A 24,167-nucleotide genomic window follows, 5' to 3' on the forward strand; every position below is an offset into this window, starting at 1 on the left:
TCTTCTAACGCCACTTCTTCAAAATAGACTCGCCCAGGCCGAAAACCGACTTCTGCGCATGGGCCATGAAGTTTCAATCCCACTGTACGTGCGCGCCCGTATTTTGTGGAAGAGCCACATTCAAGGGGCCAAAGAGCCGCATGTGGCTTGGGAGCCGCGGTTTGCCGACCACGGCCCTAACCCCTTTGGTAACAACCTCTATTCTTTCTTTCTATTAATTTGCCTATTCTTGGTAACTGATGTAAGTGGAATCACATAATATTTGACGTTTTGTGTTTGGCTAATTTCACTTAGCATAATATTTTCAAGTTATATCCAGGTTGTAGCACATAACAGAATTTCCTTCCTTTTTAGGCTGAATAATAGCCATCGTATGAATACACCACATCACTATATTTTTTAAACTTCAGTTTGTTGTACTTTCTTAAAAAATTCTTTTAAATGTCTTTCATTTCTCTTCAGCATTGTTAGGGTTCAGTGACCACTCTGATTTTTCTTTTAGGATTCCCCCTTACATTATAAACAATATGCACATTCAGCTAAGAGGCTTGGCTAATGTAAACATCTATCTTAACTTAGCAGTTATTTATTTATATTATTTTTAAAAGATTTTTAAAATTTATTTTAGAGAAAGAGGAAAGGGGAGGGAGAGAGAAACTGATGGGTGAGCAAACTTCAGTTGGCTGCCTCCTGCTGGCCCTCTACCAGGAATAGAACCGGCAACCCTTGAGTGTTCAGGACAGTGCCCAACCAAGTGAGCCACACTGGCCAGGGCAGCAGTTACTTATTGAGCACTTACTGTGTGCCAGGTGCTGGGCTCATTGCCTTAGGGGCATTTCCTAATTACGTTCTCATACCCAATCTATGCGATAGATTCTGTGATCATTCTGGGAAAACTGAGAGCTAGGGAGGTTATCCAAGGTCACACAGCTACTAAGTAGCTGTTCTGGACCAGATTTAACCAGGTTTGTGTGGTACTGAGACAGATCTGTTGGCCTTGATGCTTTACAATCCTCATTTGGGGGGATAATCACAGAACAAACTTCAATTAATGGTTAATTATATGATAATCTGTAAGAAAAGAATCACCACCTTATATATTCACTTTAAAAAAGAGAATAGTTTACTGCTTTTTTGAGAGAGAGGAAGGGAGAAGGAGAGAGAGAGACACATTGATGTGAGAGCACAACATCGATTGGCTGCCTCCTGCACACCCCCTACCAGAGATGGAGCCCACAACCCAGGTATGTGCCCTTGACTGGGAATTGAACCAGCAGCCTCCTGGTGCACTGGATGATGCTCAGCCAACTGAGCCACACCGGCCGGGGCTATATTCACATTTTCAAGCACTTTCAAAGCAATAGGTCATAATAGCAGGTACTTCTTTACAATGTAAATGTAATAATTACATTATGTATAATTAATACATGAAAGCTGATGGATAATCTGTCCGTTATTTTAACCTTGCCTTGAGTAGTATGTGTCGTCTCTGTTAAGGGGAGCTGTCTGACTGATCTTTTCTGAGTTTCTTTTTTTTTTTTTCTTCTGAGTTTCTTGATCTGTTTCCTTAGTTGAGAAACAGGGAAAGAGACTTTTATTGAATTAGGTCACAAGTTTTTAACTGACAGAACAATTAAGTGATTGTAAAATTAATTTTTTCTTAGAATTTTTGATGCCTGGGATAATTACTAAACTGTCTTCTAAACCCACTTCTAATTCCTTCATCATAGGTTTACTTGAACAGGGATCAAAAAAGTATACTAGGCCATTTTACTAAGGGAATAAATAATTTGAGACTTTTTTTGGCATCTTAGTTTCTCAATTGAGAGACCAAAAGAAGTTCAGTTTTTACATCTTGAGTCAAAATCTGTTACTTCATTAATACCTTTCTATGCAAAATCATTTTAGAAGATACTTGAGTTTGCCCAGAGCTGATCTTTCCCTTAAACTAATGTTTATGTGGGGGAAGATATAACTAGCATGTTTAAAACATTAAAATAAGGGGACAAGTAAGTTTTGTTCCAAGTATACCCTTCTTTCTTTTTCTCACTGTGTTGGCTGGAATCTGAATTTTTAAGTCTTTTTTTTCTCTGGTACTTTCTTGAGAAAATAAATACAATATTATCTTGCATGGTAGTTGCTGAAACTTTGACACTTTAATAGTTATAGTTCCTTTCATTTTGGCAGTTGAATGACAGCATATAGGATTGCCTGTGAATCACATGAATATAAATACCTTTTTGGTTCTGTTTAGTATGTTAAAAATTGCTATAATAAATTTATGTGCAGTTTTTATCCTTTGACTTTTTCCTATGAATAGGCCCTTTTAAAACATTAATATTCCCACAGTTTAACCACTGAATGGGCTGATTCTAGTTAGTTTTGTGAATGATTTCTGTAATTCTCTCTTTGCTAAGGTAAGGGGGAAAAAGTCTCAGGAATGCTTCCTTACTTTTCTGAATGGTTACTTGTTGATTTGCTCAGATGGCGTTTTAAACTGACAAACATATAATTTGTCAGAGTATGTATGTTGTGGGCTGAAAATGACATTATTAATATAATATCAATTTTGAAATCATTTTATGGCAAAATTTTCAGTGAGAGGGACTTAAGCATTTTCAATGTTTATTTTATGAACCTCATAATTATATTTACTTGAATTGTTCAGCAAATCTATGTTCAGAAATCTATATATAATTTCCCCACCAACAGCTTTCTGCCCATTTGCTTTTCATTAATAGATTTGAACTATGAGTTTATTATCTTCATTATTGAGATTCACATATGAGATTGGTGTGTTTACAAGTAAAATAAAACCAGTTTAGAGTACTGAAAGCTGTGAATTAGGGAATATGTAATTAAAAAATTAGCTTCCTGACCAAACTACAGTTTATTATTTCATAGCAGTTATAAGAAAGTCTTCTGCTTTCCTTATTAGACTTAAATTTTTTGTTTTCTTCAAGTTCTTCATCATTCACATAAATTTTACATGTTTTTAATCATAACATAGATGTATGACACTACTTCTTTTAGGTCTCTATAGAAATTCCAAGTAGTGGTAGTGTGTTAGGTTGATGTTACATGGGTTTCTTTTAATTAAAAAAAAGTAGCTAAATTAATACTGTTCATATTGAAAGAGTATTAAACTAGAAGTTAGATATGTTTATTTTTATGTTGTGACCTTGAACAGGTTACTTAGCTTCTCTGTCTCTCTGTCATCTGTATAATGAGGATACTCCTGTTTTCTCAGCCAACTTCAGGGTTTTTAGAAGTCAAATGAAATAATCAAGGTGAGAGAACTTTTAATAATATATATGTCTACAGAGATTGCAAGTTATATCTAATCAGCAAATTTATTTACATATCAACAATTAATGTGCTAAAGTCTTTAAACACTTTTTTCGGTAGAAGGTTAAATAAATCTCCTCCCTTGTTGAAATACTTTTCTTAAATTATAACACAAAAGTCAGTGTCAACTCAATTTTAGCCAAAAAATGCCAAATTCTAAATTAATGGGTTTCAAATGAATGAAGTTCTGCTAAGTGTATACTTAGTTGGAACTTTTAGTTTTTAAAAATAAATTATTTTTCTGTAGTGTAAACAATTTTAAAAAAATGATATATGGGAACTCAAATACTTCTGTATTTGAGAATATGATAATAAGGCTTCTTTTAGGTTGCAGTGTTCTACAGTTAATTGGTAAGCTTCTTTTCTAAGATGATGTATTATTCAACCTCTTTTTTAAAAATTTTTTTGTTGATTAAGTTATTACATATGTGTCCTTATCCCCACATTACCCCCCATCCCCCCACTCATGCCCTCACCCCCCTGTTGTCTGTGTCCATTGGTTAGGCCTATATGCTTGCATATAAGTCCTTTGGTTGATCTCTCCCCCTCACCCCCACCCTCCCCTACCTTCAACCTCTTTTTTCTTTCTTTAATCCCCGAGGGTCAATACAATGGCCTGGCAGTGTCCATTGGTGCCTCTTGGGTTACTTTCAAATCCAAAATGTGGACAGATGAAGAGTGAGACACATGGGTTGGTAGTAAAGAAAAGAAAATTGAAAAGAAAAAAAGAAAGTTAGATGGTAGAAACTGCTATGGGGCCTCAAGCAGTTCCTTCTGTTGCTCTATAGTATTGGCTCCATGATATAGGACACAGGCCATTAATAAGTTATCAGCCTAAGTGTGCTGCTTCCATTAATTCGTGGTATTTTACTTGTCAACTATAGTTTGACCAGTTACACCAGCTACTAAAATATGTAAATAACTCTTACATATTTTCATGTGTGACAGTTATCAAAAATAGGTATTTAGTTTATTAGATGAGCCATTTTATATACTTATTTTGGTTGTGAACACTTGAATTCTTGAACTACAGGCTTCATATGAAATTAACTTTTCCCCTACCAACAAATGATCTTTCTTCTTTATTTGTCAGTTTTGGAAAATCGTTTGCCACCTAACAGTGGAACTGTGTTGATGAATGAAGGAATGCATGCTATTACACTGAGCTGTGGTCTTTTTCTCTTCTTTTTTTTTTCATTCACAAACTAATGGCAGGGTTTCCCTAGGTTGTGGTGGACAGCAGATCTAACCATCAAGGGCAGGGTTGTTTCTCTTCTCTCTTGTCACCTTGTGAATTGTGGCTAACATTTGGAGACATTTTCTACATAAGTGGTTGATATAATCATGTATTGTATTTTTAAAAATATTTTTATTGATTTCAGAAAGGGAGGGAGAGGGAGAGAGAGAAACATCAATGATGAGAAAGAATCATTGATTGGCTGCCTTGTGCATGAACCCCACTGGGGGTTGAGCCTGTAACCTGGGCATGTGCCCTGACTGGGAATTGAACTATGACCTCCTGGTTCATAGGTTGACACTCAACCACTGAGCCACACTGGCTCAGCTAATCATCTGTTTTTATAATGAAAAAATAATAACCACAACTTTTAACTTAATATTTGCTCCCACACCCCCCACTCCACCCCACCCCCGATCAGCTTTCTGCCTCTGAACATTGCTGTATCCTCTTCGCTATACCATTCTTAAAGTTAAGGCCAGATTTGTTTGTCATGCCAGAGGATTTTGTTCAGAATTTAAATCCAAAGAAGTCGTAAATTCTCTGTACAGTAGTTCTTGATGTACCCCATCCCCCACGTTATATAATACAAAAAACGACTGCTTGTACAGTGCAAGAATTTAGGCAGTACTCAATAGAATTTGTTTTACATTTACAGTGGCAGGATAATTTGCCAGTTAGATGTTACATCCTTTATGAATTCCTCTCTGTAGGCCATTTCAGAGGGAAAAATGTCTGTATTTGTCATACAGGTTCTTTTGAGTATAAAGATCACTAGATTTGGTGTCAAAGATCTTGGTTTGGAATTTTGCAAATTTAGGAATATGTGTTGGTTCTTAAGCCAAAGTTATGCACCTTTGGTGGAAATGTAATTGGTTAATTCTTTCTGGTATGTAATTTGCAATATTCATCAGAACAGAAGTGTTCATTGGTCTAGCAATTTTGGAAATATATGTAAAAAGATATATATGTATAGATGTTCATTGCAATGTTTATGATAGCAGAAAATTGCTAACAAGTAAGGAGATTGAATAAATAAATAAAAATGGTACATCTGCATGCTAGAACAATATACAGGCATTAAAAATAATCATGTTTATAGACATGGAAAAAGGTCCATAGCATATTAAGTGGTTAAAGCCAGTTATAAAACCACTCATAGAGCATAGTCTTGTTCCCACACAATTGTATACATGTGTGCATTTTTAAAATGTGTATATTTATGTAACTCTTGTATAGGTTGTATAGCCTTAATTTTTTTTCAGTTTTAAAAATTTGTTATTTTGAAATAATAATAGAGTCACAGGAGATTGCAAAAAATGTACAGTGAGGTCCCTTGCATCCTTCACTCAATCTCCCCCAGTATAGCATCTTGCATAGCTACAGTTCATTTCAGGAACTTGACATTGGTACAGTCCACAGAGGTTATTGTGATTTCAGCAATTAGTTATATATGCACTCATTTGTGTGTGTGTATTACTCTATATAATTTTACCACTTGTGTAGACTTGTTTAACCACCACCACAATCAAGATACTTGTTTTCCAGTAAGGCTCCTTGTACTTTTCCTTTATAACTACCCCATTCTTTCTCCCTCCCAGCTGTAACTGCAGGCAACTGCTAGTCAGTTTTCCATCTCTATAATTTTGTTATTTCAAAAAGTTATGACATTGGCTCTTATCATTCAGCGTAGTGTCCTTGAGATGCATTCAGGTGATTGTGTATCATCAGTACATTCCCTTTTTTTTTTTAAACAAATATATTTTTATTGATTTCAGAGAGGAAGGGAGAGTAAGAGAGAGATAGAAACATCAGTGATGAGAGGGAATCATTGATTGATTGCCTCCTGCACGTTGGACTGAGCCCGCAACCCAGGCATGTGCCCTTGACCAGAATTGAACCTTGAGTCCACAGGCCGATGCTCTATCCACAGAGCCAAACCGGGCAGGGCAGTACATTCCTTTTTATTGCTGTGTGGTATTCTATGTTGCGTATGCACCATAGTTTTCCTAAACAGTGATCCATTGAAGGACATTTGGATTATTTCCAGTTTTTAGCTATAATGAATAAAGCTGCAGTGAACATCTGTGTACAGGTTTCTGTATGAACATAAGTTTTTATTTCTTTGAGATAAATGCTCAGGAGTGCAGTTTCTAGGTTGTATGGTGATTATATGTTTAGTCTTTTACAAAACTGCCAAGCTGTTTTCCAGAGGGACTGTGTCAGTTTACATTCCCACCAGTAATGTATGTGAGACCCAGTTTCTCTGCATCCTGGCCAGCATTTGATGTCACTTTTTAAAAAAACTTTAACAGTTCTGATAGGTGTGTAGTGTTACTACATGGTGGTTTTAGCATGTTTCATTCTTATAATAGTATAAAAGCCATTTCCTTTTTAAAAAAATAAAAGAAGGCCTAGATTTAATTTCTGTTTTGCCACTTACTAAAAGTTACTTAATAGTTTTGCTGGGTGAATAAGGAATACTGATTTTCTTTGTAATCCACAAGGGTTATATTTTGACTATAGTGAAACAGTAATGTAAATAAAATCAAAGCAGATCACCTACAGTTTTCTTTAACAGCTGTTTGAGACTATTTCAAAGTGTAAAAGTACTCCAAAATTATGTTTTATACTTCCCTTCTGTTGCATGGTGGGGGCGGGGAGTAGAGACTGGCAAAATACGTGTAAGAAGTATTGATAAATAAATATATACCTTTGACACTTTGGTACCTGTGGTTTTGCTGTATTGTTGCTGTTGGGTTAGGTAACTCACAATTATTGAGCTACGTGCTGGGCACTTTCCATACATCGCCAAGTAGTCCTTAGAACTGTCCTGTGAGATCTGGCATCCTTACCTCCCTTTCAAAGATGAGGAAACAGGTTCAAATTAAGTAGCGTGGCTCGTCATGCCAATAGGAGATGAGAAAGCTGAACTTAAATTATGTGGCCTCAAAATCTGTACTCTTCCCATTACACCAGGGGTGTACAGTGTTTTTAATAATAGGCCACATGATTGGGAATCCACGCACTAGTGAGCCTGAGTTTGCTAATTGATGGTCATGGTTAAGTTGAGAGGGAGAACACTTGGAGTTTAAGTATTGAAAGTGACCCGCCTGTGAGTCCAGAGATGCAGACCTTCCATATTCTTCCTGCTAGTATTTCTCCCTAGTGTTCCGATTTGCTATATAACTTTAGTTGGATTAGCTAGAATTTTTAAAGATTATGTACTTGACTGTGTTCTGCTTTAGTAACCATTAGTGGTTTATCCAAGTTAGCTGGCCCAGCACTTGGCAGAGGTGGTTAATTTTAGTGGTTGTAATACAAGGTTAGGCTTTATCCAATGCACCACACAGGCATTGTTATTACTAACATTGCTCCCCACCCCTGCACCCCCCTAAAAATCTCAAGTTGGCTTTAGCCAGTGTCAGACATTAACCATACCCAGGGCACCTTGCTGCTGCTTTAGTAGTTCTGTTGGTGTATGTTTTGATTCTGTGCTTAATGGCTTCCTGTTTTATGTAAGATACAATTCAGTCTCCTTAACACGACTTTAAGGTTCTTCACTCTTTTGCTCTGTTTTCCCTTGCCAGTCTTCTCTGCTACCTACACTTCCCAGTTACTTAACTTTGTCATGATGTAAATTGCTGTACTCAGCAGAGGCGGCACAGATTACATTGATTACTTGAGATATAACTTAGAAATAATTCAGCTGTATTATTGGGGAATTCTGTTATGAAAGCTGTCATGGAAGCATGCACAGTGTGAGGTTGAGGCTGATGACAGATGTCTTCCTAGAGAGATTTACTTCATGAAGTCACAAGAACAGACTTAGAACGTAGCCCAGAGATGACAGTGGTGATGTTTAAGAACTTCCCTATAGGTGTGAAAATTTTAATAACCGCTTCCTTGCTGAATTATCTTCAGGAAAGCCCATTGAAGGTTCTTAAAACGATGGAAGAATCCCGAGACTGGTTTCAGATTTGCTGTGTGTGTGTGTGTGTGTGTGTGTGTGTGTGTGTGTGTGTCTGTCTGTCTGTCTGACTCTTGGGCATAGGTCTCCTTGTTCATTTGGGTGTCACCAGCAAAGCTGAGGCTCCTGTTCTTAGGTGATCAAAGAAGGTTTCCTGGAAGAAATAATGTCCAAACAACCTCACTAATACATGTGTAAATAATCCCTTTTTAAGACTCCCTCTGTTTATGTTGCTGCTGGAATGATAATCGTGGCCCAGCCCTGAGAAGCAGGAGCCTGATGCTCTCACAGAAAAGGATTGCTTCAGAGCCACACCTGGTCATTGGGTCAGTATGGTTGTCTATCTAGATTTAGTTCACTTAGCAAAAGTTTGGTTGAGAGATTACTAGTTTTAGGTATTTATCGCTCATCTCCCATGTTGACGTTTTTCAGATTGACCCACAGTTGTGGAATGTGTGTATGGATAGAGTGTTTGAAATACTCTGTATGGTGCTAATTTATTTAATCTGTATTGGTGTGGATATTTGCTGCCTTTTCTCCCCTTTTTTGTATTATACTTCTAGTGCCCCAAATCTACCTTCAGAAACAGCATTCGGTTTCCAATTGTCTTGGAAACATTGGCATATTCTGCGGTACCATTTTAGTTTTATTTACTGCAAATGATGATTTGTTAGTTGCGTGCTGCCAGACATCTGAGCTCATTTGTTTAACTAGAGGAGTGCTGTGCATGGATGCCTCTAACACGCAGCAACAGTGACCAACCACCCCAGTTGCTTGCCACCTCATTTTAGCTCTAAATCAAGCAAATAAGAAAGAAGATTATTCTTAAAATGTTCCAAGAGGTTTAGAAAATTGGAGGATGGAGAGGTGGGAGGAAAGGAATTCTATTATAACAATCAGCGTGTTGCTTTTGGCAGGGGTGTGCCTGGCTGATTTCCTTTGCAGAAATAAGTAAGGCTTCAGAGTTCAGAAACTGCAGGGACACTGCAGAAAACAGAGCTCCGTGAATCCCTTATTTGATAGGCAATTACCAAGTGTTTGTCTTCTGGTTGAGCCACGACACCAGGCAAGGTGGGGATGCATGGGTCAATGGGACATTTTCCTGTTCTCATGGAGCTTATAATCTGGGCACTGCAGGTGCTTCTGACCCGAAGAGGTGATTATTGAGGAGGCGGTGGCAGAGGTGCTGTTTCAGATCAGGCCAGGTGTAGGGAACCCAAGCCTGGTGACCTGGTCACAGAATGGCAGGTGCTGGCTGGCTTACCACCAGAGGGAGTGCTCCTAGAGCCACGAGATAACTCTCAGCCTTTCCAGGTCTCTGCATCCTTGAATGACAAAAACTATCGGATTGCTTCAGAAGATATATTATTTTACATTCAGAAGCAAATAAGTGTTTAGAAAAATATTTTAATAAAAATAAAAAACCTGGGGGCAAACCTTGCCTTGAGGGCTGGAGAGTGTCGAGTGTTTCTTGAGGAACAGGGGGAAATAATTAATTTCGTTTTCTGGTAGTGAAGTGTCTGTCATTCATTCACTCAGTGCATTTTTATTAAGTGCCTGCTTTGCACCAAGCTGGGAATGCTGTGATGAACAAGGAGCCCTCAGTCTAGGGGGGGCCACAGACAGATAATTGGGCAATCTTACTACCATGTGCTCAGTTTTACGATTGGGTGCTTATGGGGCGGAAACCAGACTTCTCACCTTGTGTTAGGTGATCAAAGAAGGTTTCCTGGAAGAAATAATGTCCAAACAACCTCACTAATACATGTGTAAATAATCCCTTTTTAAGGCTAATATTGTCTTAGAAATCAATCAGAACGCTGTTTTGGGAACCTTTCTGTTGAGAACAAGTTGAGAAACTGAACTCTGTATTCTAGCCATCTAGTGTATTTCTCCAAGCTTGTATTTGCCCTTCTTCAGTGTTGATTCATCTCTGCTTCCAAGAACATGCCAGGTTGTGACTGCACTGCCTTTGGTACACTGTTCCTATGTCTGGAAAGCCCTCTCCTTTGGTCTGCCCAACTGATTTCTTTTGCTCTTTCAGGACACAGTTTCTTCCTCCAGGAAGCCTTCCTTTATTGCTCCTAGGGTAGGTTGGGTGCACTTCCTGTGAGCTTAGGCAAAGGGGCTGGTCTTGATTTTCATACTTCCCAGTAGTCTCTGCTGCTTCATTCCTCCATGTAGCCTGGAGAGAGAGGTAGCATCATTCATAGAGCCCAGCATGTCCTGGGCATCTAGGTAATGTTTGTTGAATGAACAAATTCAGAAGTTTTTGAAGTTTATAACCACATGTATATAATTGAAGCTCTTGGTTCTAGCGAGCTTTGAGAGTGTTATTGACTGAAGAAGGTAGAAGCACCAGTGAAACAGATTTAATGCATGTGGTCTAGTTATTACCCTCATAAAGCTCTTTACAGTCTTTTGCTTTTATACATCTTTACTTTTTTTCCCCTGAGTAACCAATAAACTGAGTAATTCATAGTTCCCACTTCTTGGCAACTACTAAGTGTATTATTAAATCTTACCACAGTGATTTATTAATTAGAACCTTTTGGTTATTAACAAAAATCAATTTGATTTAGCATATACTGGAAAGAGGGGATTAATGTGATGAAGAGACAGGGGTGGGGTCTAATAGAATCGAAGATCATAAACGCAGTCAGGCTTTGGGAAGAACTGGTCCCAAGAATCAGAAGGCCGGCAGGAATTCTGAGAGGCCTCTCTGTTTATTGCTGCTTTTGTCCACGAAGCTCTCTTATTCATTTTCTTACTAACCAGCTTTCTCTGCCTCTCAGTGGAGGATGGCTTCCCATAACCCTCAGCTTTGCCTCCCAAGTTCCAGCCATCAGAAAACCTGTCTTTCCATCTCAATTCCAAATTCCTCAAGACTCTGGTGTGGCTTACATTAGACATCTATCCCTGACCAGCCACCTGTGGCCAGGGAGTAGGGTCATGCTGAGCAAGCCTGCCTGCCCCTGCTCCGCTCACCCTGAGGGGGAGATGGGAAGGTAAGAGAAAGGGATGGGAGGACAGCAGACCGACAGACATTGTGAGGCATGCAGACACTCTAAAAATATCTAGTACCTGTAAGCACTTTGCTGTAGGTTATTTCTAGATTATTTTGGTTAAAATTTTTTTAAATCTTAGATGAAGCTTAAAGGTTTAATTTTGAAAAGATATTTGTATTTTTTCAATATGAATATAATTTGAGATTCTTAAGGGAATAGCATATCCACTGAAGCAGTCAGTGGCCTTAGCTTTGTATGGCCATGCATAATGCTTTTTATATATGATACTGTCCTAATTTGTGAGAGACAGGCTTTAGAGCATCACTAATAGGAATATGCCTTGAGATCAAGGAAGGTGACGACCCCTCCCACCAGGGACACGTTGGAGAGTCTGTCCAAACTGAGAGTGATGCGGAGTGCCAAGAGGCCTGCTGAAAAGACAAAGCGGGAGAACGGAGATGCCGACGTCAAGAAAATAAGGGCCCAAAGTCACCGGGGCTGTGACGATGTTTAGCTCAGATGTTCAAGGGGGGAAAGTAGGAAATGTAGTTTAGTGATAAGTTCTAGAACAATGTTTGCTGTAAATTTAAATGTGGATTCTGTAAATAATGCTCTCCGGGTGCTTAAGGGAAGAAAGCTTTTAAAAAATTTCTGATTCTCAATAGTTTATTCAAAACCCCCCCATGGAGTTATGAAGGGGGCACTCCTGGGTCCCCAGAAGTAACAATTTAAGACGGGTGGGGGGTGGGAGGGAAGTTTGAGCCTAGCTGTGCCCTTCAACTTTGCCAAATGCAGCCTTGAAGTCCACCTCTCCCGGTCAGCCGTTCCCGGGCCCTAGCCCTTGCATTTTAAATGCTTCTGTGCTTCTGTGTTTGTCTGTGTCCCTACCAGGACCGCAAAGGCAGGGGCTTCTGTCCTTGTGGCCTTCCCCCCATCCCCCAGGGCAGGCCCTCAGGAAGTGATAGGAAGGGATAAGTGCTTATAGGTATGTCTTCACTGTGCGGAGGCCTGTGGTCCGTGCCCTGGGGTTGGTTGTCTGCACAGGACTGGCTCGTCCGGGACTCTTGTCACTCAGGGAATGAACGCGACCCGGAGGATGGCCTGTGACCCCATCTTCAGGGCGCAGGAGTCAGACAGACATCTCGGGGCTGACTGGTGGCATGCCTTTTTCACTTGATATTTGCCTAAACTAGGACTGCGCTCATCTGAGAAGGACCCCATCCACCCTCCCATCAGCCAGGGGCTGACACCGTCTTAGCTCCTTGTGTCAGACTCCCAGATAAAACGACGGAGCCGAGCAAAGACCTGAGATTCTCACATCAGCAGAAGAGGCTAACGTCTCTGAGCTTCTGCTGGCCCTGGTCCTACCTGTGCTTTTTTCTGGCTGCACTTGTCGGCCTACTGAGTGCCCAGCACCCACCGGGGACAGAAAGCAGCTTGAGCCGTCCGAACGCAAGGCCATTTCTGACGGCAGCAGGCACCAGGGCCCTTCCCCGAGGGCCCGCGTTTTCATTGCGAGCCGGTACTTCCCAGCTGCATGTTAAGCCCAGACTTCCTTCTGTTTCAGGCCTAGACGTGCATCTAACTGTTGGCATCTCTGTTTTTATGTACCACTGTGTCCTCCTGTCCCGCTGTGTCCCCTTGTCAGGAAATAGCACATCTTTCGTCCAGTCACCTGTCTGGACTCCTCCCCATTCACCGGCCTTGCCAGGCTGACGTGAGGATGGAAGACGCGGAGGTGGCTGTCCCGAGTATGAGTGTAAGGGCCGTGACCTTGTCTGTCCCCTCCTGTCCTCTGTGTCTGGTGTGGAACTAGGTTCATATAAAAATAAACCTTTGTTAACAAACAAAGAAATATGTAACACATTCATGTAGTTGAAAGTTTGGTATTAGCCACATGAAAAAAGTAAAATGAAACAGGTGAAATTAATTTTAATAATATTTCATTTAACCCAATATATCCCAAATGTTATAATTTCATGAACATAAGGATTTATAATGAAGTATGTTTTATTCTTTTTAATCTTTGAAATCTGGTGTGTACTTTGTATTTCAGCACATCTCAATTAGGACTGGCCACAGTTCACACTACATGTGGCCAGCAGGTAGCATCCTGGACAGCGTCGTTCTAGAGATGGCTAAAGCAGTTAGTGTTCTTCCACAGGTTCTCTAAAATGTTCTTGTCAGATGCTCTGAATGCTTATGGATTCTTTCTTTTTAAAAGTATGCCTCCTCAGTGATAGTATTTTTCGCTTCTTTATTTTTATATATTCCCTAGGAGGTGGGGATTTTTCAGGGAGCCATGGAAGAGTTGCCTATTTGGAGGATTTGTTGTGCCATGTGTATTAGCAGAAAAGAACAGGAAGCTTTTAAACCAGTCCCCAGACTCTAAAGCTAGTTCCTGTTCTTCCTGTAGCTCCGATTCCTGGAATATTAAACTCCTTGGAAGCCTCATTTTGCTTATCTGTATTCCTTCCTTCCCTTCATTTCATACCCATTAGGATGGATGGGTGGTAGGGACTCCAGGGAGGGGAGGAGAGGAAGGAAGGAAGGCAGCTCTTCTGTGGCTACTTTAAAAATTCCCATCTTGCCCTGGCCAGTTTGACTCAGTGGATAGAGTGTTGGCTTGCGGACCAAAGGGTCCTGTTCGGGGCTCATGCAGGAGGCAACCATTTGATATGTTTCTCTCACATTAATGTTGCTCTCTGTCTTTCCCTCTCTTTTCCACTCTCCCTGAAAATCAATTGAAAAATATCCTCAGGTGAGGATTAACAAACAAACAACCAACAACAAAAAATTCCCATTTCCTGAGAATAATAGTATTTTTCTAAATAAGTGTATCCCATGTACTCCCCTTACAAATGGGCAGAGGGGGCCCCTGCCTTTTGCTCTATACTTTGGTGTGCCTTTATCAAATTTTTCTAAGCCTCCAATCCTACCATTCCTCCCTGCCTCAATGCTTGAAAGGCAGGGTGCCCTGAGCTCTTATCTTTTAGGAATGTCATATGAAGAATTATAGTAAATTTCCTAATTATACTGAAAATAGAAGCTTCCATTTTATTGTGCTGATTTTATTGTTCACTACTATCTATATATATAAAACCCTAAGCGACTGGTGGACCGGTCACTATGACATGCACTGACCACTAGGGGGCAGACGCTCAACGCATGAGCTGACCGATGGGTGCCAGACCCCGGGCTCACAGCTGGTGAGCACAGCTGTGTCAGTGCGAGCCTCTCCCGCCTCCGCTGCAGCGCTACCTGGGCAGCGGGACCGGGATGAGCAGGCTCCTCCCTGGCTGCCTGCTGTCTCTTGCACTACTGCATCCCCCGAGGGGTCCCGGATTGCGAGAGGGCACAGGCCAGGCTGAGGGAGCCAATGGGCCTCTAGTATATCATATTTTCCTTCTAAATTATTTTTCTCTTCATATATTTCTTTAACTAGTGTGTACATATTTAGTGTTATAATTATTAATTATCTTTCTTCTTCTATCTTTCCAGTACTGATTTGAAGCTCTTGGAGGAGGCAACTATTTCAGTCTGCAGGTCTTTAGGTAAGGTGGAGAAATGAGCATGTGTGTGTATGTATGTATGCATATATATGTATATGTATGTGTGTGTGGGTACTTATTGAAATTTTCTATTATAAATTTTGATAGTGTAATATGAATTGAATTAATGATGTTTTCTTGATGATGATAATAATAATAATAATAATTCTATTCATGGTGCTCATGGATGCTACTAGAACAGGGGTGGGCAAACTTTTTGACTCGAGGGCCACAATGGGTTCTTAAACTGGACCGGAGGGCGGGAACAAAAGCATGGATGGAGTGTTTGTGTGAACTAATATAAATTCAAAGTAAACATCATTACATAAAAGGGTACGGTCTTTTTTTTTTTTTAGTTTTATTCATTTCAAACGGCTGGATCTGGCCCGCGGGCCGTAGTTTGCCCACGGCTGTACTAGAATGTGCCATTCAGTCATTAGCAGTAAAACACATGCTTGGTTAATTTGCATTGGTGGTAATAGACCTTTAAGAGTATATTTTCTTTTAACCTGTCTTTTGTTTACTAATCTTGTCTTCTGTTGTATGTCATCTGCTATTAAATCTATCTATTGAGATGTTCAAAATAAAAATTTAATTTTAGAATAGCTTTAGATTTACAGAAAAGTTACAGAGCTATAGAGTTCCCATATAACTCTCATCAGTTTCCCTTATTGTTAACATCTTACATTAATATGGTACATTTGTCACAATCAGAAAATCACCACTGATATAGTACTATTAACTAACTCAATACTTTATTCAGATTTCACTAGTTTTCTCTTACTGTCCTTTCTCTTTTCCAGGATCTCATTCAGGATACCACAGTACATTTAGTCATCATGTCTCCTTAGCCTTCTCTGGTCTGCAGTGGTTTTTCAGATTTTTCTTACTTAGAGTTGTTTTTAAAAAAATATATTTTATTGATTTTGTACAGAGAGGAAGGGAGAGGGATAGAGAGTTAGAAACATCGATGAGAGAGAAACATCGATCAGCTGCCTCCTGCACACTCCCTACTGGGGATGTGCCCGCAACCAAGGTACATGCCCCTGACCAGCATCGAACCTGGGACCCTTCAGTCCGAAGGCCGACGCTCTATCCACTGAGCCAAACCGGTTAGGGCTTACTTAGAGTTTTGAGGAGTACTAGTAGGGTACTTTTCCAAATGTCCCTCGATTTGAGTTTGTTTGATGTTTTTCTCATGGTTACACTGGGGTGATGGGTCTGTAGGAGGAAGACCACAGAGGTGAAGTGCTGTTCTCAACACATCATATTAGGAGTAAGTGCTATCACAAGAGCTTATCTCTGATGATACTGACCTTGATTACTTGGTCAGGGTTGTGTTTGTCATTACTTCACTGTAAAGTAGTGGTTCTCAACCTTGGCTACACATTAGAATCACCTGGGAATCTTTTTAAAATCCTGATTTCTGGGGCCTCATCATTAGTAACAAAGAAACAGAATTTCCGGAAGATGAGGCCCAGAAATCAGGATTTTGAAAAGATTCCCAGGTGATTCTAATGTGCAGCCAAGGTTGAGAACCACTGTGCTAGGAGACGCTTTGAGAGCCAGGTCAGTTGTTTTATGTGAGTATCTGGGGGAGGGTGTGTGTTTTTCTTATGAAGGGGAAGGAGTTAGCTGTCCCCCTCTTCTCTTTACTCCAGTCCTTTGGTATGTAAATAAAAGCTCTTCAGGAGCCAGATACACTCTCTCCCTGCCTTGGCTTTTTAGACCTAGCGGTGTTTCCAAATTCTGGGACCTCATGTCTCTTTGAAATGTGGATACTTAGGAAGATGATACTGGAGTCTCTCCTACTCCTTTGGAGCCAGCTTAGGCGCTTATCTTGTGATGTAACTGCTTGGCTTTCTGTGAGATAAGGAAGTTTTAAACACATGGCTACAGTTCTAATCCTGATGGTATGTGAAATGATTCTGGGAGAAGTAAAAGCAGACATTCTCTCACTTCATAGCATGTATGTTTTGCTGACCCAGGAGACGAAGGCTTTTTTACAGGAACACTGAGAAATACAGGGAGGTTTTATTTCCCACAACTTTTTCAGATATTTTCTTCTCTCCTTCCATTCCTTCTGGGTCTTCTATTACTATTTCTGAGTTTTCCTTAGTTCTAGGGTATGGCCGTTAGTCAGGGATGTCAATGGAAAGTCCTAGGCCAGGGGTGAGCAACCTTTTTGTGAGTGCGTGCCAAAACCAGCAAAATCTCTGACTCAAAATTCTTCTGCGTGCCAACCCTAATTTTTTGAGAACATGTTACACCTACTTGATATCTCTTAAGGTGTACGTATGTGAAGAACCTTGAGAAATAATAAAATTCATTCGAGCGACAAAAACACAGTATATGATGATGAAAAATACATTTATTTTTTAATGTATACATGTACACTGATAGTCCGACAGAAAACTTTATGACTCCATTTGATATTATCAGTGGGACTTTTGCTGCTGCATCACTGATGACAGAGATTTTACATCAGGTTTATATTTCGTGACCTTCAGAGATATGCACGAGCTACTACTTTCATCCGTCAGGCTACTCCTATTACCAGACTTAACAAAATTCATCACTGAGAACAAAGATTCACAAGCGTATGTAGATGAAACTGAAACACTGGTCGGATCTAGGAAGGCAGGGAGAGTTAAGGCAGAGGCATAGAAATTGCTCTTCCCCTCTCTCGTCAATCCATGTCTATGGTCTTTAAGATAACTTGTTATGTAAAATTATTCATTTATCTAAGATGCACCTACACTGAATTTATCTGAAAAATAAAAAAGTCGATATTAAGAAAAAAATTGTAAATGGAAGATTATAAGAGAGGGTTTTGCGTGCCAGCAAAAGTTACTGGCATGCCATGTTTGGCACGCATGCCAGGGGTTGCCCACCCCTGTCCTAGGCAGTAACCAAGTCCCTCTGATTGGGCAGGAGTTAACTTTAAATTCTGCCTCCTCAGCACCAGGCAGCTGCTGATGTGTTTATGTTGTTTCAGCTCTCATTTGCCTGTTTCCAATGGGTTCCTTGGATTCTTTTTCCTTTGGAGTGCAGGAGTCAGTCAAGCATGACAGACAACTTCCTTGTACACAAACTTCTTTACTGTCATTTCCCTCAAAACTCTGTAGGAGTTCATCTGCTCTTTTGTGGCATCTAGTATTAACCTGAGAGGAAGTCTGAGACCTAAATTTCTTTTTGTTCCTTTGTTCATAAGACTTTTCCCCCTATAACCATTATGATTAAATGTTCCTCATTATACTTTTTTCTTTATGATTTTCCCTGTAATTTGATGAGGTCTTTTATTGGTTTATTAACAAGCATTTTTGTGAGCTTTTTCAATTCTGAAGTTTTCTGTAGTTATGGCTTTGATTTTACTTGTTTTAGTTTCTTCTCCTCCAACTTGGCATTGTCACCTGTGAGGTTCAGGTTGGATCTCTGTTCTTTGCCTTCTGCATCATCTTTTTCTTCATCTCTGTTCTTTTCTTGTAATTCCTCTTTTATATCTTTGGTTCAATGTTTATACATTACAGTTCTTGTCTTTTAAAATTCTAATGTATCTTTTAGTTGTTGTTGCATTTTTAATCAATCTAGTTTTCCTAATATGTCAGTGCTCTCTTTTCATTATACTAATTTTTCCCAGGTGCTTTCTGTTCCTTTTAAAAATAGATGGTTCATTTTCCTATTTTCCACTAATGATGGTGGTGTACCAAAGTTCTTTTTGCCAATTCTGATTCAGCTCTTCTGCTGAGGTTTCAGCATAGATCCTGTTCCTTATTTTGTTGTTACTATTGTTTTCTTCTTAGTCATTAAACCAGCAAATATTTATTGAGCACCTATAATATTATAGCTGGGTGAGTGACTGCAATAAAGACCCACCCAGGTCCTGACCTCATGAATCTGTCTTAACGGGGAAGCCAGACCATAAATAAATACATATATTTTATATAATGATGACTCTTCAGAAAAATAAAGGAGGGAGGAGGCAGAGAGTGAGAAGGCACGGCGCTTGCTGCCAGAGCGTATGTTTATTAACCCTGTTCCTGTGTGGCTTCTCGAGGTGCTTGCTGAATCTGTTGTTTTACCTTGAAGGTAGGCTGGTGCTGTGTTCTAGCCTGACTTCTAGAACATGTTTTGTACATGTTTAATTGGTTTAACTGAGACTTTCCATTGTCTCCACTCCTTGGTTTTGGAGTGTGAGCGAATCCTAAAATCCCCAAATTGAACAGCTGGATCAACATTTTTTTCCTATCTCTTCCCTCCAACATAGTTGTTTTGTGTTTGGCTTGTTTCCTGTTATTTTCTAGGAGTTGTAATCTCTGAATCTGTATAGAAAGTTATCATGTTGAAGGAGTCACATAAATTTTCTGATTGGGGTAGACAGTAAGAAGGAGACTTGTTCCTCAAAGGTACTTTCAGGCAGTTAGGCTTGCTAATGATTACCAAATACATTTGTAGTCAGGTTTATATAATTTGTAGTTAGTGGAATTGTTTCCTGTTTTTTGGAAGAACAACTGTATCCTGATTCAGCATTTTTGTGAGCTTGTATCATTTGTTCTCATGGGTATTTTATTTTTAATTATTTTACACTCATCCAAAGGTGGACAGAATAATATAATGAACTCCCATATACTCATCTTCCAGTTTCAATGATTTTCATGGCCAATTATGTTTCATTTGTACCTCACTCATTTATTGAAGTATGACGTATGTACAGAAAAGTGCACAGACAACAAACATATCCTCGTGTAATTAATTTGACAAATCTCAGACATCGTATCATTCATCTATCTTCACATATTAATTTGATACAAACCTCAGACATCATATCATTTCATCCAGAAATATTTTAGTATGTATCTCATAATAAGGATTTTTTTAAAAGAAAATAAATACCGTAATTTTATTAAAAAACAATTTTTAACATCATAAAATATTCATTGAGTGTTCAAATTTCTAATTGTCTGTTTGAATCTGGAGCAATATAAAGTCCTCACATTATTATTGGTTGATATATTTTTACGATTCTTCTCATAAGTTGTTTCTTCCTGCATTTGTCTCCTTTTCCCTCTCTCAATTTATTAAAGAAAGTGGGTGGGGATGTGAAGTACAGCATAGGGAATATAGTCAATAATATTGTAATAACTATAAGCTTGGGTGAGTGACTGGTGTCAGGTACTAAATTTATTGGTGGGACCACCTTGTAAGTTATATAATTGTCTAACCATTATACTCTACACCTGAAACTAATATAATATTGAATGTGAACTGTAATCCTATATAATAAAGGCCTAATATGCAAATAGACCAAACAGCAGGACAACTGGCAGAATGACTGGTTGCTATGACGTGCACTTACCACTAGGGGCAGACGCTCAACGCAGGAGCTGCCCCCTGGTGGTCAGTGTGCTCCCACAGGGGGAGCGCCACTCAGCCAGAAGCCAGGTTCATGGCTGGCGAGCTCAGCCAGAAGCCAGGTTCATTAGCAAGCCTCGTCTGCCTCTGTGGCAGCCCTAAGAAGCAGCAAGCCGAGCAGTGAGCAGGTGGGCGGTAAGGAGCAAGGGGTCCCGGACTGTGAGAGGGATGTCTGCCTGCCAGCTTAGACCAGCTTCCCATGGGGAGCGGGCCTAAGCCGGCAGGCGGACATCCCCTGAGGGGTCCCAGACTGCAAGAGGGCGCAGGCCAGGCTGAGGGACACCCCCCTGCCCCAGTGCATGAATTTCGTGCACTGGGCCTCCAGTTAAAAAAAGAAAAAGTAAAAAAAGAAAGTGGGTCGTAGAGTTTCCCACAATGTAGATTTTGTTGGTTGAAATGTTAATATGTTTCTGTCCTCTGTGTTTCCTCTATATTGGTTATTGGGTCTTGTGGCTCATGGGTATTTTAGTGAGATATTGGGAAAGGTTATTTCAGGGCCTGGAAGGAAGTTCAACCTCTCACTCCAGGTGGAAATCCTCTTACGTGGGTGTTACCCAGACTTTGGTTGAACTCCTGTAGCGATGGAGAATTCCCTTCTTTATACAAAAGGCCAAGTTAGTTAATATATTTCTACAAGTTTAAGCTCCAGAGTCAGATGAGTTATTGTGCTTAAGTACTATGATCCTAGTTTCACAGGTGAGGAAACTGAGGTGTGGGGAGGTTAAGTAAGTTGCCAAGTGTCACACAGCTAATCATGGGGGAGCTGGGTTTGAACCTGGTCAGATCTGTAGTCTAGTTCCATTATGCTTTTCTGCCTTCCTGTCAGATGTCCCTGTTCCTACCCTGGTTCCTGAAGTTCATTTAACTTTAACATAGTGTTTGATTTTTACCAACTAGGTTTGATCCTGTTAAAGTCCATTGAGGTATTTTGGAATATTACACCTGTTGTTGAAACATCACTGAGTGTACTTACTTTTATTAATTTATTGCCCCGTTTGCATCTTGCCCAGAAGAGTACTGTGGAAACTTAACCATCTTAGAATGTCAGCTTTATTAAGACAAGGAGCCCAACCAGCATGGCTCAGTGGTTGAGCGTCGCCCTAGGAACCAGGAAGTCACTGTTTGATTCCCGGTCAGGGCACATGGAGGTCATGGTTTGATTCCTGGTCAGGGCACATGCCCGGGTTGCAGGCTCGATCCCCAGTGTGGGGCATGCAGGAGGCAACCAATCAATGATTCTCTCTCATCATTGATGTTTCTATCTCTCTCTCCCTCTTCCTTCCTCTCTGAAATCAATAAAATAAAAAAATACAGGGAATTCTGTTTATAAGTATTTTCTTATACCTGAAACAGTGCTGAGTACATATAAGGAGCTCAATAAATACATGCCAAATGATTGAAAAAGGTACACAGAGTTTTCATTACATCAGTCTAGTAGTTTGGTTGTTCTTTCCAATAGACAGGTTTGTTTTTTAATAGCTGGCTATTTATAAATTAAAACAGTTATAAAGTAATTCAGTAATAAAGGGGCTGTTGAATAAACAAGATTGTAAAGTTGGGATTCTGAATTATATCAGCTTCAACTTTTGTTTCAGTATTTTGTTTTGGTTTACAATAGCTAGATAATATTAATTTACACAAAGATGCACTTGCAAACAGTAACTTTTTTAAAAAAAAAAAAGAACAAAACACAGTTTATCCTGAAATCTTATGATATTCTTTCATTAAACTAAACCTAACGATTGAAGATAGGAAATTTGTGTTTCAAAGAGAAACTGTAACAATATCTAATGCCTAATATCTAATCATGCACCTATTCTTGATTATGAAAGCTGGGCCAAACCTGCCCTAATTTACAGCACACAGCGTGGGGGTTCTCCAACCAGCAGCAGGAAGGCTGTTAGCGATGCAGAGTCTCAGGTCGCACTTGATATGGGCAGAGTCAGAATTTAAACTTTAAATGTGATTTAAATGTACATTAACCTTTGAAAAGCACTGCCAACTTTAGTAGGTGGAGGGTGGACCTGAGATTCTGCACTTCCAACAGCTCCCAGACAATGCTGTTGCCACTAGTCCATGAGCCACACGTGGAACAGCAAGGTACTGCAACTTCTGTCATAATGAGAAAGTTACACAGTTACATGCATTGACTCTCAGGCTGTGGCAAGAACATATACCTGGTAGGTAGACCGAGTTAACTTGCCAGTTATGGGTACAGAGCAGGTATGCTGTAATGCTGTGCTTATTTCCATATACACTTTAAAAAGTATGTATGTGCAGACCTGGATAAAAAATTCTGGAGAACTACATCTTTTTATATCTTTGACACAGAAGTTTAGATATTATGCATAGAAATGGCAGCAAACGCATAATTCTCAGATCTGCATAAAAATGAATTCTCCTGGCAGCACAAGCCAATGTGTGTGTTTGCATTTCTGGTTTTCAAAATAGTTAAAAATGTATTTCAAAAGTGAAAAAAAAAATACCCCAGAACTCTGGAATCTCACAGTTTGAAAACTATTGGTAAAGTGAAAAGACTGGGCATTTTTCACTAACATATTGTTGACTTTGGGCCCAACATATAGCCTTTCTGGATTTCTTTTTCTTCCATCAGTAAAAGTTAAGGTTCTGACTAAATAGTCTCTCCCTTAAGATGAATTCTTTTAAAAAAAACACACATTTTTATTGGTTTCAGAAAGGAAGGGAGAGGGAGAGATAGATAGAAACATCAATGATGAGAGAGAATCATTGATTGGCTACCTCCTGCACGCCCCACACTGGATATCGAGCCCACAAACCAGGCATGTGCCCTGACTGGGAATTGAACCGTGGCCTCCTGGTTCGTAGGTCGACGCTCAACCACTGAGCCACGAAGGCCGGGCTAAGATGAATTTTGAGAAACAGAATCCATAGAGTGGATGGATATATATAGAGTGTCCCCCCAAAATGTATGCACACATTTTGAATAATGATAAAGGCAGCGTTTATTAAAATACATTTCATTTTAAAATTGAGCTGTCAGCTGAAATATGTATACACTAGAGGCCCGGTGCATGACATTCGTGCACTCGGGGTGGGGGGAGGGTCCCTTAGCCCGGCCTGTGCCCTTTAGCAGTCTGGGAGTCCTTGGGGGATGTCCAACTGACAGCTTAGGCTTAAGCTGTCAGTTTGACATCCTTAGTGCTGCCGTGGAGGCGGGAGAGGCTTCCGCCACCGCTGCTGTGATCTCCAGCCGTCAGCCTGGCTTGTGGCGGAGTGGTGCTCCCCCTGTGGGAGCACACTGACCACCAGGGGGCAGCTCCTGCGTTGGGTGTCTGCCCCCTGGTGGTCAGTGCGTGTCATAGCAACTGGCCGTTCCACCATTTGGTGAATTTGTATATTACCCTTTTGATTTTATAAGTGTTATGATACACTCACTTTGCTTTTAGTTCTTAATTTTAACTTTTTAAAATCTTTCTTTCTCTTGCAGTTGAAAACAATCCTCGAACAGGAAACCTTGGTGCATTGATTAAGGTCTTCCTTTCTAGAACCAAAGAACTAAAACTTTCAGCAGAATGTCGGAAGTAAGTTTGCTGATTAGCTATGTTCTTTTCATATTTAACAAGGAGTATTTTTCATCTATTAGAAATTGATTATGGTCT

General features: G+C 39.9%; 1 protein-coding gene across 7 annotated transcripts in view; it reads left to right on the forward strand.

The window, feature by feature from the left end:
- Nucleotides 1-24,167, forward strand: part of DYM (dymeclin) — a 239,778-nt gene that overhangs the window by 18,398 nt on the left and 197,213 nt on the right. For 6 of the 7 annotated variants that reach the window (XM_014531965.1, XM_014531964.1, XM_014531966.1 and 3 more), the window contains exons 3-4: nt 15,065-15,117; nt 23,996-24,089. In XM_014531965.1, the coding sequence (XP_014387451.1) occupies nt 15,065-15,117; nt 23,996-24,089 (147 nt within the window). Of the gene's footprint in view, nt 1-15,064; nt 15,118-23,995; nt 24,090-24,167 lie in introns of those variants that run through there. The other variant, XM_014531963.1, reaches the window with a different exon arrangement.

The sequence above is a fragment of the Myotis brandtii genome, unplaced genomic scaffold (genome assembly GCF_000412655.1).
Source record: "Myotis brandtii unplaced genomic scaffold, ASM41265v1 scaffold833, whole genome shotgun sequence".
Lineage (NCBI taxonomy): Eukaryota > Metazoa > Chordata > Mammalia > Chiroptera > Vespertilionidae > Myotis > Myotis brandtii.